This window comes from Lycium barbarum, chromosome 9 (genome assembly GCF_019175385.1).
Source record: "Lycium barbarum isolate Lr01 chromosome 9, ASM1917538v2, whole genome shotgun sequence".
Taxonomy (NCBI): domain Eukaryota; kingdom Viridiplantae; phylum Streptophyta; class Magnoliopsida; order Solanales; family Solanaceae; genus Lycium; species Lycium barbarum.
Genome location: NC_083345.1, coordinates 17,585,297 through 17,600,972, shown reverse-complemented (window position 1 = coordinate 17,600,972; position 15,676 = coordinate 17,585,297). Strand labels below are relative to the sequence as shown.

At 35.6% G+C, this 15,676-nt stretch overlaps 2 protein-coding genes across 7 annotated transcripts; one reads left to right on the top strand and one right to left on the bottom strand.

Annotated features, from left to right (window-relative positions):
• Nucleotides 1-544: 544 nt before the first annotated feature.
• LOC132611032 (wee1-like protein kinase) lies at nucleotides 545-5,297 on the bottom strand. The gene is made up of 10 exons (XM_060325445.1): nucleotides 4,896-5,297; nucleotides 4,333-4,393; nucleotides 4,165-4,234; nucleotides 3,355-3,624; nucleotides 3,128-3,195; nucleotides 2,929-3,038; nucleotides 2,763-2,803; nucleotides 2,523-2,671; nucleotides 1,261-1,614; nucleotides 545-969 (listed from the first exon to the last, which is right to left on the bottom strand). The coding sequence occupies exons 1-10, from the start codon at nucleotides 5,195-5,197 to the stop codon at nucleotides 874-876; spliced, it is 1,521 nt and encodes a 506-aa protein (XP_060181428.1). The 5' UTR covers nucleotides 5,198-5,297; the 3' UTR covers nucleotides 545-873.
• A 3,511-nt stretch (nucleotides 5,298-8,808) lies between these two features.
• On the top strand, nucleotides 8,809-14,825 carry LOC132609021 (uncharacterized). Of its 6 annotated transcripts, none has more exons than XM_060322855.1 (15): nucleotides 8,809-8,954; nucleotides 9,395-9,425; nucleotides 9,525-9,592; nucleotides 10,123-10,162; nucleotides 10,256-10,305; nucleotides 10,703-10,882; nucleotides 10,988-11,144; nucleotides 11,487-11,812; nucleotides 11,926-12,051; nucleotides 12,137-12,258; nucleotides 12,378-12,469; nucleotides 12,540-12,631; nucleotides 13,297-13,430; nucleotides 13,830-13,921; nucleotides 14,096-14,825. In XM_060322855.1, exons 1-14 carry the CDS (start codon nucleotides 8,913-8,915, stop codon nucleotides 13,894-13,896), a joined length of 1,527 nt encoding a protein of 508 aa, XP_060178838.1. In that variant the 5' UTR covers nucleotides 8,809-8,912; the 3' UTR covers nucleotides 13,897-13,921; nucleotides 14,096-14,825. The 6 variants fall into 6 exon arrangements, with proteins under 6 accessions (XP_060178838.1, XP_060178835.1, XP_060178832.1 ...); XM_060322852.1 differs by having other exon boundaries at nucleotides 10,700-10,882; nucleotides 14,224-14,825; XM_060322849.1 differs by having other exon boundaries at nucleotides 10,700-10,882.
• The last annotated feature ends 851 nt before the right edge of the window (nucleotides 14,826-15,676 follow it).

Sequence of the window (15,676 nt, the reverse complement as noted above, 5' to 3'; positions counted from 1 at the left end):
GTTTGCAAGCTATTTTAACGTTGGTGCTTTATAATATTGCCACCAAATCGAACGAGGCTTTTTGTTCGAACGGCGCCATTACAGTGTTTAAAGCTAAAAAACAAGAACTCACCCGTCAATCAACAACCAAAATCCTCCTTTTTTTGTGTGTGGGGGGCGGGGGGGGGGGGTGTGGTTAAGCAAGATAATTATTGTTGTCGTAGTAAAGCCAAAAAAATTCTTCTGAAAAGCCCAGGTAAAGGAAAATCATTTCTACAAGTCCATTTTGGATGCCTGAATACCAGTGCCAAGAACTATGGTGTTGCGTATGATATCTTCAGTTCTTCAGGAAAGATTAAGATGGGGATTTTAGCAGTAATAACATTTAATCATGGTTCAAACGCTTTCCTAATCTGTCTTAATGTACGGCATAAAACATGCATTTTCTTTCCCCTTTTTTTCCCCCTGAAAGCACTTTTTGTTTCAGGCGCATTCCTTGTAAGTACAACTTAACGGACGTGAAATCTTAGACGTCAAACAATCACATTGAAGGCACGCCATAATCTGTGTTGTTCTCCCAAAGCACCTTTTCGAGAAAAGATTCCATACAAACCACAGTTTGCTGGCCAATTAGGATACAACATTTTCTCTTGATACATAGTACAATATTTGGCAAAAGTAGCACCATCAAAATGGGAAAATTTGGTGCATGATAGCCTGTTTGGAAGATTGTTTTTTTTCCCCTCATCTCCATCTAATATGAGCCATGTCTCTGTTATCAGAGATGGTTATATACCAACACCAGAATGCTGCACGAGAAACTGCAGCTTTGGATTCTGGGTCTTGGCAAAAATAGCTCTCGACAAATCAGAAAATAGCAATTTACATGGCTATCTACTTGTTAGCATTTCTTTGCCATCTTTCAAAGATTGGATTATCCACAAGGCTTTTTGCAGAAGGACGGCGTGTTGGATCTGGGTCGATCATTGCCTGAGAACATTCACAATTTGAACATAGAGGATCAGCATTTGCTGCTACAGATTATTATGGATTAGCTTTGTCATACTTAGTGACGGACAACGAAACAAATCATCTATCTAATTACAGCTTAATAATTTTGAGATATACTCAAATTAAAATATAATATTGTGCAAATTACAGCGGATACCTTCAGATAGCATGCTTTACAAGATGAAAGATGATCAAGTCATATGAAATAGGACATATAGGTAAATATAATCCACAGATTTTTTAACATAGTAAAAGGGAACAACTAAGTACCTTGAGTAGATTCTGAAATTGCAATGAGTGACCCGGAAGAAGAGGCAATTTCCCCTCCCTGAGGTTTAGAAAATGAGACCCTGATTCTGGCAGTGGAGACCCTCTAATAAGTTCATAGATTGCGGCGCCCAAGGAGAATATGTCAACTTTGTCGAGATGATCATAGTACTCGTTAAGTATTTCTTGGGGCATATAACGTGCATCGCCCTCTTCAATTGGCTGGCTCTTATCCAGAAGAGTTGCACATCCAAAATCACCAAGCTTATATACACCACTTTTCACATAAATATTATCTGGCTTTACATCTAAATGAGCTACCCCTCTGTGATGTATATATTGCAATGCCTTGGCTACCTGCATATCAGAAAACATCTTAAGAATCAATATTTTTACCTTAATTTGAACAACCATTTCGCTCAGCCTTCCCATCCCACAAATAAAACACACACAGACTCAAGAACAAAATACAAGCAAAGGAAAGTCAAAAGTAAAACGAGGTCAGTAGACAATAGGAGAACTCAAAGCATTTCAAAGAAGATCACTCAGAGACTCAGACTAGGACCAATACCTCAAAAGATTTTACTATACAGGTCTTCTGCCTCTCAAAATTGGAATACAGTTCCAGTTGTGTCTCAAGCTAGAGAGTAGTAATAATCCTAAGATACGTGATATAAAACAGCTTCCCTACCAACTAAAAAGGAGTTATTTGGACACAAACAATCAATGGTATCAGCTTCCATACCAGATATAAGGTTGATTTTCTCTTCTTCTTCAATGTTTTTTGACAACCCATGGACTGATCCTCTTTTCTCATGAGAGATTCAAAAAGCACTAAACCCAGTACAGATTTTTTGGGCTACATTATGCATTTGAATGAGAATTTAAGTTATAAAAGTAACACCCTTCCAGTAGAAACAATAATGGAACTAAATTTGGATATTGTATTTTCATGAAACACCTTAAAAACATTACGAAATATAGTATGTTGGAAGTATTAAGAGGGTAGATTAGGTGCTAACTTTACTACAGTTGCTTCCCCTAAATATCATATGGAAATCACAGTTATTTTAGCAGGTGAAATTTTGTGATTGGTGATATGATCATTGGTTATGTACATAGTCGAAAATCATCTCTTTGGTAGAGATAAATTATCATTGTTTGCAAGATATATCTCTTCCTTTTAACTTTTTCCAGACTTATAAGACAGTCAGACTCTGTACATGCCACGAAACAGCTCTTTACGATTCCAACAAGAGACGCACCTGATACATTGCTTCCAAAACTTCTACCTCCGAATATAGTTTAGAATATTTTTTGTTGGATAAGCTGTGGTCACAGAGCTCCATTTGGATGTAAAGGTGTTCATTTTCAAACCAAGAAGAATAATAGCCAACTACATTCTCATGAGGTCCTGTAAGTATAAATAAGAAAGATGTTGAAATAATTATCTCTGGGGTAGTTTAAATGATAATATTGGCAACAGAAGTAGATCAGCATGCTACCTAAAGCAGCTAAAGCTTGCACTTCCATCAAAGCCTTTCTCCTGGAAGAACACAATCAAAATGCATAAATATGACTGAACTATATCGAATAAGATTTGTCAAGAAAAATACACCGTGGAAAATATTTTATGTCATATCCAGAGTGTTAAAAGAAAGGAAAGATCACCTATCTGTGTCTTGATGTAACTGTTTAGTGCTATGTTTCACTGCATACATACATCCATCAATTCTCTTAAAGACTTTGAAAACACGGCTGAAGTTCCCGCTACCAATTTGCTGAAAGAATAAAAAGGGTTTTAGATAGGTTGAAAAAAAAAAATTAAGAAAGTATTAGTAGGAGTCTAGAATACAAGCATCAAACGTACCTCAATTTCATGGAAATCAGTCCGATACCGTGACAGACCATCATTACCAAAAATTGCAGGGTTAAAACCTACAGATCAAAGAACTAGTACCATTAGGAATTTAACAGAAAACAAAACAATGATTCTGCCACAAAGAACAGGAGATCACACTCTAATTTTCTTTTGAAGTACTAAGCTGTTACAAGGAAAATGGAATCCACCAATTATTCAAACTCAATGACCACTACCTGGGCACTTGGATCTCCGGTTTCCAAAAGGATCAACATCTATCTCGGAAGCATCCACGAGATAAGGGTTTCTAATGCAAGGAGGAGGCATGACTCGATATCTTAAAGCAATAGCAGATTGTGACACATAACTGGGACCCTTTTCTGGCTCACTTATCTTTTCTGATTCTATTTCGTCTGTCCCAAAAGTATCTGTCGGGATATCTGCCATATCTGCTAGCTGTTGCTGGTCAGGTAAATCGGTAGTAAGAGACATTACTGATGCAACATCTGCAAAGATGAGCACCATGAAAAGAGACCATAAGAAAGTCAATTTACAATTTTACAATTAATTATGGAAGATAATTGTGCATACAACAAACTTCAAAACATGCTAAAGTGGAAAGAGAGAGAGAGATCTCCAGATTCAAAAGGTGTACGACAGTAACAAGGATAAAGGCTAAAAATAGAGGCTTCAGGTTTCAGCTGCTCGGATCATAAAGCACTATGATCACGTAAGGGATATTCATACTGTACAATACGGGATCTTAAACTTTCAAAGATTATATTCTGTTCTAATTTTCTTCAATATCATCAGAATGAGTTATTAGTTTGTCACTTATATGTTATCCATCTATCTTCATTCTTAGATTTCTAATAACCTTACCTTACTCAACGCATTCGTCATGCCTCAATAGTAGAACAAAAACAAGAAAACGGAAGAAGAGAGTTTTGCATGAAAAAAAAAAAAAAATCTTGATAGAGCTGGTAATGATTCCACATATGAAAAATGAAGTGAAATGGACAACAAAGTAAGAGAGTATGTCATACCCAGTCGCTGCCTCTTTCTTGCTACAGTGAAAAGCTTCTCAGGTGACTTGGGACAAGGCGTATAATCATCCTGAAAAAAAAGGGGGAAACCACAATATGACATACCGAAACTACAGCCCGTAATTAGGGAAAAAATCACAACTTTTAAAACTCTGGTATGGAAATTACCTTATCAAGATCAAGCCCATTACAAATTGCAGGCGCATCAGGTGTTATGTAGTCCGGAGTACTGCATCCCATAAATTTAATTAATTGAAGAAAAACACTAGATGATATAATGTGAAAACCAAAGAACGGGAATTCGGTGTAAGAGTTTAAAAATCAAACCCCTAGTTGGACAGCAAATCAATCAATCAACTTCACATTAATAAGTCCCCAATTAACATCCAGGGACCAAAGGTCAAAATTGGAACCAGTTCGAATCTCAGTGGCTACTCTATGAGTTGATTTCTCAGATGGTCACTCAACTATTCACTCCGTTCCAATTTACATGACACTCTTTACTTTTTAGTCAGTACCAAAAAGATTTAGCAACAATTTAACTCTAAATTTCTCATTTTAACCTTAATAAAATGATTTCTAGTTTTTTAGGCCATGAGATTCAAAAGTTAACTTTCTTTCTTAAATTTCGTGACCACTCAACCCTCATACCAATTAACCCCTAATCTACGTCTGATTGATTCAAACCCATTTCCTTCAAACCAAAAAAAATTAAAGGGATGAGATTTTACCAGAAGAAGTCTTGGCTGAGAATGAAATCCTTTTCAGCAACATCATCAGCATCAGCTTTATCATCAAAATTCAACGGCGAGATTGAAGAAAAATGAGATTGAGCTGCTTCTTCAGAATCTAGAAGCTTCTGGAATCGAGAAGGATTTTGTAAAGGAACATTAGAAAATGAGGATTGCAGCTGTTGTTGATTAGGTAACGGAGGAAGGGAAACAGTGAAGTGTCTGGAAAGTGAACCCTTGTTCATTCTCTTTTTGTTGCTTCTTTGTTTAGTCCTTGTTCTATTTAGGGATTTCCTCTCCATCAGCTGGAAATGGAGTTCAAAACAGTAATTGTGTTTTTCACCTCTCAAGTGTCAGTGTTTGCTAATGGGTAGATTTCGAGATTTTGAATTTGAGCGGGTTTATATTTTTGGGCTGTTATCTGCTGCTTCTTATGCACAGGGAAACGGTGCGAGGCGTGTTGTGTAAGCTTTTCTCTTGGGCCAATAAGCAATTTTTAGGCCCCGTAGTCACTATGAGCCTGATTGAATGGGCTTAAAATAAGCAGCTTATAAGTTGAAAACAGCTTATAAGCCAAAAAAAAAAAAAATTGGGTAGGCTAACTTATTTTTTTTGGCTTATAAGCTGTTTTCAGCTTATAAGCTGCTTTGGATAAGCTAAGTCAAACGGACTCAATTATTTTTTTGGGCTTATTTTATGCACAAAATGACTTTAAGCTGACCAACCAAACACTCAAAAAAGCTGAAAACAGCTTATAAGCAACTTAATTTTTTTTTGTGCAAAACATTTTTTTGTGCGGCTTGTCCTTCAAATGCATTGGTCTTTAATTTTTGTCAGGCCTTAAGACAGAGTTTTATAAAATTCCAAATTAGTAAATAAAATAAAAAAATTGCCTGAAGGCAAAGTTTTCAAGCAGAGTTTTTGCCTTATCAAAATTCTGCCTTGTGAATCCAAACTTCACCTTGCAATTTTTTTTTTATTATTTTGATTGAGCGGGGATTCAAACCCGAAACCAAGGGATTATTAACGGAAGGAAAAAAATTAAAGACCACCAATTTGAGGGGCAAAAATTAAAGATCAGTGCCTTTGAAGGGAAATTGTGCAAATGACCCATTGCAAAAGGTAGCCGCTTGTGATGGGATGATTTTTAAATAGGCTAGTTGTGCGTCGTTATTCAGAGGCCATTTAGATTTTGTTCCTTACTTTGAAAACTGATCGAAGATTTATTTGTGTCATTACAACATCGTTGAATTACCTTGCAGTTCTATTAGATTGGGGGGGGGGGGGGGGGGGAAATTGAGTTGTTCAATTCTTCACAAAACCTGTTGGATCTTCAAGGCTTATTTGTAACTACTTACGACGTGTGTTGTTGAAGGACTTTGAGGTCCTAATAGATTGTCAGAACTTACACGTGTTGAGTTGTTTTCAAATCATACCGGATTGTCAAAACATACATGTAACCATTTATAGTATGTGTTGTTAAACTAACTATGAAATCTTACCGAATTGGTCAAACTCGGCGCTTGTTAATTTTGTTCACAAAATTTGTACTGGAATGACTCTGTGTTATCTGCATACCACATGTCTTGTTAATTGTTCACAAACATCGTCGGATAGTCATGATTTATCGTATTGTTCAACAAGTTATTCTTTGAGTCTTCATTTCCAAATTTGATATATAAAAAGGTACTCACCCCATAACCTACTTCAAATGACCGCAAATTTGAAACAAAACTTCCACACACCAACATAAATGATTCTCGATCACCAATTTAGTCAAAAGAACACTAGATCAAAAAGATCCACTTTGTCTTCTTTCACATTTTTAAGGATCACCAATGAAGCTTTGAGAGTTTTAAAGCATATTACTTCATTTGTGTTTGAAGTAGGTTCAAATTCGGACACGAGATTTGAAGTTAGAAACTTCAGACTCGCGTGTCTGAAATTAATTTGAAGGTGGTTAAATTTTAATTTTTTCATAATTTCGGCTAAATATTTGAAAAATAGTCCTAGAAAAGTTACTTGGGTACTGGACCCCTTGATTTTGGTTGATTTTCTCAAATAGCCTTTTCTGAGGCTACTATTTGTATTGTGTCCATATTATTATTGTTATGTCTTTTTTCATTTTTTAACAAGTTTTTGAAATATAATCTGTACGTTTCACAATAGAAAAGAATGAAAAACTTATCGCTTATTGTTTCTTGACAACTTTAGCCAGTAAACAAAAGTTTCGGTCATAATTTTTTTTTACCAGTAACTTAAAATTTGAGAAATCAATGAAATTAAATAGAAAACTAAGGTTTTATAGATCATAGGTTTCAAGATTAAATTTTATCTTCACTAACAAAATTTGATAATTTTTGCTAGTGAAGATTTGTCGGGCATTCAGAGAGAGATTGTTGTTTGTCATGTTTAAAAATAAGGTTAAAATTAGGTTTTTGCTATAAAGAAAAATACAGTACAAAAATGTTGAAAATTTCTTTTCATATGAAGTAGCACTTCAGACAAATTTCCAAGACAAAAAATTTCATTATTGTTAAATTAACTTCATCTGAAATAAACTCATCTTAAGCTTGTCTATAACATTGCTCTGATACCATCACTAAGTAAAGTTTTCCACCATTTCACAAGTAGTTGATTGACATATACAAATTGTATTTTTTTGTAAACTTCTCTCCTATCTCAATCAAGTTTATGAGATCTGAATCAATGACTCTCATAAAAAGAAATATACTTTTTGTCATACACTAGTTGAGATTTCTTAATCCATTCACCTCCTCGGTGGAACAAAAGGTCAACATACAAATCTTTGATATTGAATTGTCTTGAAAACCGACAAAAAAAAGGCATAGAGAGCCACACATTAATAAAATAAGCACTTTAGAGAATCTGTACTAAAAGAAAGCAAAAACATAAAGGGGTCACATGTTCTTTACAACATAAAAAATATATGAGAAAGAGACTTCTTAACTGTCAAGATAATAATAAACAATAAAAATAGGGATTGAAAACACTCACATTCATATTCACATAATGCAAAACACATTCACATGCAAAAAAGAAAAAATTAATAAGATAACACTTACATAAATTATTCACACGCAATCAAAATAAATGTCAACAAAAGCCATAAAACAACATAATCGGTCCCCCAAATACTAGACAAAGTCTACAAAATTATATAAAAAATAAAAATAAAAAAAACCTAACTCATCCGTGCACAAATCAGACCCAAACACACACTAATATTTTAACTCAAATAAAAATAAAACACCAATCACTAAATCAAACATTTAACGGAAATATAAAAATCCCTAAACCCTTACTACACAACTCAACTAAATACCAAAATACTTAAAACCCTAGCAAAACAAAATTTCAGTCCCTAAACCAAACATTTAACGGGAGTAACAAATTCTAAACCCTTACTACACAACTCTACTAAATACGAAAATACTTAAAACCCTAGTAAAACAAAACAATAATAATTTAGATACTAAAATAGGAAAGAGCTTACCTAATAGAGACAGAATTCAGTAGCCAAACTTCAAAAATCTTTGAAACACTACCCCAATCGCACCCAGCTTTTGAAGCCGCTATTCACGTAATTTTTGAAGTGTAAAAGTGTGAAATGAGACGATGGGTCAGATGGATATAAGCTATTTTCAGTAACTTATAAGCTAAGCCAAACGGGCTCTTAATGAGTTTTTGTTACACATCGGACTACTTAGTCAACTTTCGTGGCAGTCAGTCAAAACCGAGGGTATTGTGGTCCCTTTGTTAGAAGGCAAGGGCTCGTTTGGCACCAAAGCCAAACAGAGGGCGTATGTGATCTATTTCAAATATTTTGAGGGCAGTTTTAGCCATTTTCGGTAATTCTCAATAAAATTTCTTCGCCAGCTGGCTTTAACAAAATGAACCACAGTAGTATATAAAGTTCAGCTCTACTCAGTCTAAACTTGCCGCTACTCTGCCCCAATTAGCACCGCAAAATTGCGTCTTTGCCTGTTAGCAGCTATGGAAGAGCAAGGCTCAGCTGCCACTAGGGTTTATCTTCAGGTATTCCATATTTCTTCCAACCTCAATTTATTCCTTTGCTTCAATTTCCCCGTACAATTTCCGTTATTCAGCTCAAAATCGGTGATTGTCTCGTGATTATTGTAATTTAGGTTAGCTGCAATTGTTCGTGCCATTTTTTGGTTATTTTTGAGAGATAATAGTCAAAAGCAAACCTAAACTATCACTTTTTTCATGAGTTTCACACCTCAACTATCAATTGTTCCTTTTCCTACCTAAACTAGCATCATCTATGTATTAAAAAACACACTTAGTTGAGTAAATGGTGATAGTTCAGGTAGGAAAAGGGAACAACTGATAGTTGGGTGTCAAACTCGCGAAAAAGTGGTAGTTCAGGTGTGTTTTTGACCATTAACTCAATTTTTGAATGATTCCAATGTCTTCCATCAATTTAAAACTGACTAGCCCCGATCATAATGTAGGAAAATCAAGATTCTGACCAGAGTTTTTCCGGTATCTTTTCCTCCTTGAAAGAAAATCTTCTCAATAGTAAACCTAGTTTTGTTTGTCTGTTCTAATTGAATATGTTGTGCCTTGTTTTGAAATTATCAGAAGAGGAAGATATGGATGACAAATGGCTGACAAATGACGATTGTCTTAGTGGACCCTTGGGAAACAAGGTAATGCTTCATGAATTTCTTGCTTACATCTTCACATTTCTCTTATTTTTTGGGTTAAAACACCAGCTGCCTTCTAGAATGTTGTATAGAACCCCTACGCTCTTCTAGAATGTTCTATAGAACCCGTACGCTTTCTTTAATTTAAGACAATTTGCTTACTAATTGGAGTGAAAATGGGCCCAAAGAAAGCAGATATAGAGGAGTCATATAGCTAACCCCAACTAATCTAGTTGGCTGATTGATTTTTAATATGCTGCTTCCTTTTATAATGATTTGATACGTTTGTCTTGCTCGCTATTCGGTGAAAAACAAATTTCAAAATGCCTCGGAGGGTTAAGGTTTATGTTTGGTCTTAGATAACTAGCAATTAAATAGTAGTTGTGAGATAAACTGTTTAGGGTTTATTCACAATTCCGGGCATGTTTACTGCACAAATTTACTAGTTATGGCAATTTGGCGGTTTGCCCCCTTATTTTGTACATATGAATTTGCTCATGAATACTTGAAGTCTGCTGTTTCTTGTTTGTCAGGGAGGTATAGGAGTCCTTTCCCAGCTTGAAATGCTCACAGGTAATCTCAATGAAACTTTTATCTGGCAGACGACTCCTCCACTTGAGAAAAAGATAAGGACATTTTGAAGTTATCCATGTTAATCTTCTGCAGATGTCAAAAGACTTCATCATGCAACCGACAAAATGAATTCTCATCAGCTGGTATTGGTTTGAATGAATCTCCTTTTTTCTCACTCTACCTCCCTTCATTTCTTCTTTCTGTTGTTCCTTTGGTCCTTTTCTAGTCCTCTTTTTTTTGGGTTAAATATGTCTCAAAGAGTTCCTAGTTGACTTTAATGGGTCATGGTGGTTAAGAATTCAATGTGGAAATTGACTTTTCGATGGGGAGTTCAAGAAGAAGCTTCTCCTCCTGTTTATCTGGAAATCTCCAGTTTAAGGAACAAAGCTTAGTAAGCGGAGGGGAGGCATGCACTGTCGCAATGTTTATCCCATCCGCAAAAGCAATGAATTACTAAGTAGCTATACACAAAAGTAATAAACAATAGAAGGTACAAATGACAAACTCCTCTTACAGTTCCGGTTGCATTTTTGTCAGCAGAGGCAAACAGACTTATGCAAAGATGATGACGTTGAAGTTCCTTTTTTTAAGAGTCAGAATGGTGACTTCATCAACAAAAATGATCATTGGATGGCGTTGTCCTTAGATGATGAATTTTGTCACGTTACTAGAATGACATCCACTTGTAATTCAGAAGAGGAAATTATCTCTGATGATGAGGTATGACTGCAGAACTCTATGCCTACAAAATCAATGTCACTAAACTTGAATAATTAATGTTGTGCTCAACAAAACTAAGTGCTCTTTGGAGGTTAAACTATCTAGCAGATGTGGCCTTCTACAGATGGAAATTTAAAAAGAGATGGTAAAAGCACAATGCCTAAAGTAAGTGCAGATCGCAAATCAGGAGTTTTCTTGAATAAAGAAGCTGGGTGTTCATCGTTGTACGGTGCTTCATCAAATTTGAATAGATCATATAAAGGTATTAGAACTTCTGTTGACTTCATTCCCCTATTTTGCATCCTTTGTCTTGATACTGATGAGGCCGTCAACTCAACTGATGAGATGAATGGTCTTAATCAAGCCTCGTTCATTGTAGTTGGTTTAGTTGTCTCGGACTAGGCTATCACTAACTAGCATAACATGTGTATAGTGGTGCTTCTCAGGAACAAGAGCTCGTGGACTCCAAGTAAAATAGAAAAGAAATGGATGCCTCAATATTGAATTCTCAAATCTTACATCTCTTATGGAGCGTTTTCTTTATTTGAGATCTGTGATTGAGTTTTCAAGCTGTAATTTTGAATGATTTTGCTATCAACTGCAGGAAGCCGGGCCAAAGCTAAGCCCAAATTTTTGTTCCAATCCCGGCCACAGAAGAAAGATTTTGCTTTGGTTGTCCATGAAAGTTGTGAAACCAGCACTCCCTTATCTGTTCTTCCCCTAAACGTAGAATTAGACATGCAAAGAAAAAATATGGAGTCACTGGATGACTTATTGGAGAATTTTGGTGGAAATGAAATACAACAGTTTGAGGAGAATTTGGTGCCATCTGAAGTAGCAGTTGTACCTGATCCAAATGAGCATTCCATGGCTGAGTTTCTGGATCACTTTCAGCATACAAGTTCCCTACCACGAGGCAATTCTAAAATGGTTTGCTTTCTTGTTCTCCAGATCTCTTTTCTTAAAGATCTTAGTAGCACTTCTGTATTACCATTTGTATGATTTCAGTTATGCTTTGAATGTAAGAATCATTCTTTATCCAGCAGCTGCAAACAAGAAAACAAGGATCACGGTTACGGAAGAGCAACTTATCACTTCTCGGTGACAGAAACATGATCGACGGTGATCAACCTGATGCACTACATAGTGGCCCATCTAGTGATGATGATGTAATATGTAGTTAATCTTTTACTGTTTTATCAAAGCGATCAGTTGCCATAGGTAGTGTTCTCAATGCCTTTGTTTTTGCTTCAGAAAATTCCCCAGATTCTGAAGTATGCTATACCTCAGAGGTCCATGGCTGACCAATTTCATCTAGCATTAGGAGCTGTACCTATGAATGAGAGGCTATCTGTTGCAAGGCCTAAGCAATTCGGGTTAGTTATGGAACTAGAATGTGTCAGCTATGAGCATATTCTGCACGTTTTCTAGGAATAGAAGAAACAGAAAAATATTCTTCAAATTTCATCTTTTCTCATATTGGCAAGTCATGCAGGTTATCTGGAAGGTTGCAGCACGTGATGCAATGTGAAAAAGACAGAGATACATATTTTTTGGAGAAGTTACAAACTCATGATGCTTCAACTGGTAAAAGTCCAAACTCTGTATCTTCTGTCCTCTTGCTTGTACCTGACCCTCTCCTCTGCTGTTATTTCAGGTGCAGAAAGCTTCATTGATATGAGAATTTTGTCAAGTTCTTTGGAGGCCAAGCTGACTGTTTGTTTTTGTGCTTTACATGGAGATGAAGAGGTACTTGAACTAATTATTGTATGTATGCTAGACAGAGGTTAAGAATATGACTACGTCTACTTTATTGAGGATGCAATGCTCCTTCCAACTTTTGAAGGTCTGTCTATTCAAAATTTCATTTTGGGAAATATATATATATATATATGAAGTCCAATAAGAAGAGGTAAAAATCCTTTTGGGATGAGGGAGTATATATTTAGATCATTGATATTTTGACACTTAAAAATTTAAGTTCACAAAGAAGCTCGCAAATTTAGGGTCAGAACATGCCCATGGTCCAAATGTCTAACCATGGATTTAGCATTCACTGGTCGCTCACAATCCATGGACATAGTTTGTAGTGGAGGAATATCTACACGAGATTGAATAAATTGAAATATATAGGTTTACTTTTGTGTTTAAATACATTAGAAGAAAGGAAAAAAGTGAACTCAACAAGCACTAATCAGTACCCTGAGCGCGTAGGGTCTAGAAGGGAAAGAAAGAAGTTCATACCATCTGGTTAGTGATTTCTTTGTATGGGAATTTTTAAGAATAAAAAGTGTGTTCAAATATTTTATTAACTGTTTATTCCTAGACTGGCTGGTTTGAAGGTTTCATTGGTTAAATAGAATAGATTTGTGGTGTTGGGTGAATGCTATCTACAATTTTATGTTTCTTTGCAGGGTTCTGAGTGCCTGAGCAATCCTCAGAAAAGAAAGGATGCTGGTGGAAGGAAGTTAACTGTCATTTTTAGCTCAAGAGTCTGTAAAGATGTCGAGCTTGAAATAGGCAATGTTATTCGCATACATCAGCCTTGGTAGGAGCAGCTTAGATATTTTTTGTCACTGATATTTGTTACTGGAGTACTATTTTTGTTTGGTTGGAATAATTCAGTTTTTTGGTACCGGTTTAAGTAAGATGGCCTTTGGCCACCCAACCTAAACTATTATGGTTGAAATGCCTATAACTCCTTTTTGGTAGTAGCAAAATAACTCTACTTCAACCAAAACAAACAAGCAGACAAACTAGATTGATTTAGCCCCTCCTAGTTCGGAGGAAAGTTCCGGCTCTGTCCTTGTAAATTATTCCTTAAACCATTGTGGATGTGCATATGCCAATGTCTTCAGTGGTAAAAGCTGTACCTTTTACTACACTTTCTTGTATTGCTTAATGGATGCTAAGTGGTTTTTTCCCGGGGTGACTTTTTCTGGTGCAGGAAGGAGGTACATGTGAATGAGAAAGATGAGGCCATCATTTTATGTGCATATTTCTCTCAGATTTAGTCTTTGGATCACATTTTATACCAAGGTAATGGCAAGGTTTCTAGAGATAACTTTATTGTTGTACTTTGCCCTTGCCTATATTTTCCAAATAGAGTATAATATAGACGTTTATTTTAGCCTTTTTCACCACGAATTTCACCCAAAACTACTGCTAAATGTATGACTGTAATCAGGTCACTTTACCAATTTCAAAATGTAGGCTCATGACGTATCTTACCCGATAAATTGCCCACATGTACGTAGAAAGAGAAATAAAATGGACATCATGTCTGTGTGGATGGAGTTTGAGTCCCAGAAGTTGACCCTTTTGCTTCCAAATGGCGACAGACAATGCAGCTCGAGCAGAGTATGAAGACAAACTTGGAAGGATTCTTGATGTATAATAGGTGAGACTTGGGGAACGAAAATACTTGGGAGGAGACAGCTTCACCCTGGCAAAGTTGCACCATGTCCAAGTTATACACTGCTTGATGGGAACTAAATCCAAGGATGTCTTTAATTCTCATCCTCATTTAAGTGCTCGGTGTGCAGATATCTGGGCGAGACCAGCTTGGTCTAAGGGCCTTGAGTTGACTAAAAAGTAAAATCAAGTAAATTTGGCATGTGATTACCACCAAGGCATTCTACTATCTAATTTCTAAAAGGGAGAAATACGCAAGCAGCAGGTCAACATGCCTCTCGGCATTTGGAGGGCATTCTGGCTTAATTTGTTCATTGTTTTATTCTGTTGGCTTCAGTGCTTTGTTGTGGACTTCAAATGCCGGTAAAAAACCAGGAATCTGGAAATGATACTTCCCAAAAGATGGAAATTTATGAGCCGGATTAGGGGCAATTAACTTCCTTCATTATTCTATTCAAGTGGGAAGAAAAAGACATTGTTTTATGATCTGAATTCAATGAATTTCAAATTATATATTTCTGCGCGTCAAGCCATCTTGTATTCAGTTTTTAGCTTATTTCAAGTAGAGTACTCTGCCTGGTCCTGCTCGGATGTTTTTGGTTTGAACAATACTGCAGTTTATTCACCATAGAATTGACTACTATACTTTTTGATTAAAAAAAAAAAATTTAAGTGTTGAAGTTTACACACCTCCTATACTTATTGCAGTTGGAGTTGTTACCTAACCTCAGTCTCAGACAATTTTTTTTAGCAAATTACAGTGGCTGGGTCGAATTACAGCCTCTAGCAAATTAAATGTTTGAGGTTTCTACACCTCCCTTCATTGTTCTATTCTGTATACTATAAAACTTCTACGTATTATAGTTTGAAGTACTATACAACTTGATTGTTCAACTTTCAAATACACTTTAATTATGGGTGAAAATCATTTTATATTTTCACCCCCAACTTTGTTTTAAAAATCAAACTCCTCCCTCAACTTTGAACAATAGTCATTCTCCCCCCTTTATCCTAATTTGCTTTTTTAAATTCCTACTTTACCCTTGCATTATCAACTTGTCTTTTTTTTCTTTTACTTCTTTAAAATCATGATTTTTTAATCTCTTTAATCTATGTAACATTTTTTTTAAAAAATAAATATTATTTTCGAGACGGAAAAAGAAAAGTGAGAAATACTAGTTGAGTATATAACTTAATGCCGTTCTATAATGAAATAAACAAGAAGAATAAGATTTTTTTTTATTAATATTAATCAAAACTCTAATATCTATTTATACAAGTAAACATAACAGGTAATAATAACTTTATAAATCTATTTTAATGCTGATAATACAATTAATTTATAAAAATCGAGGTGTATTTTATAACAAATTCCTAAAT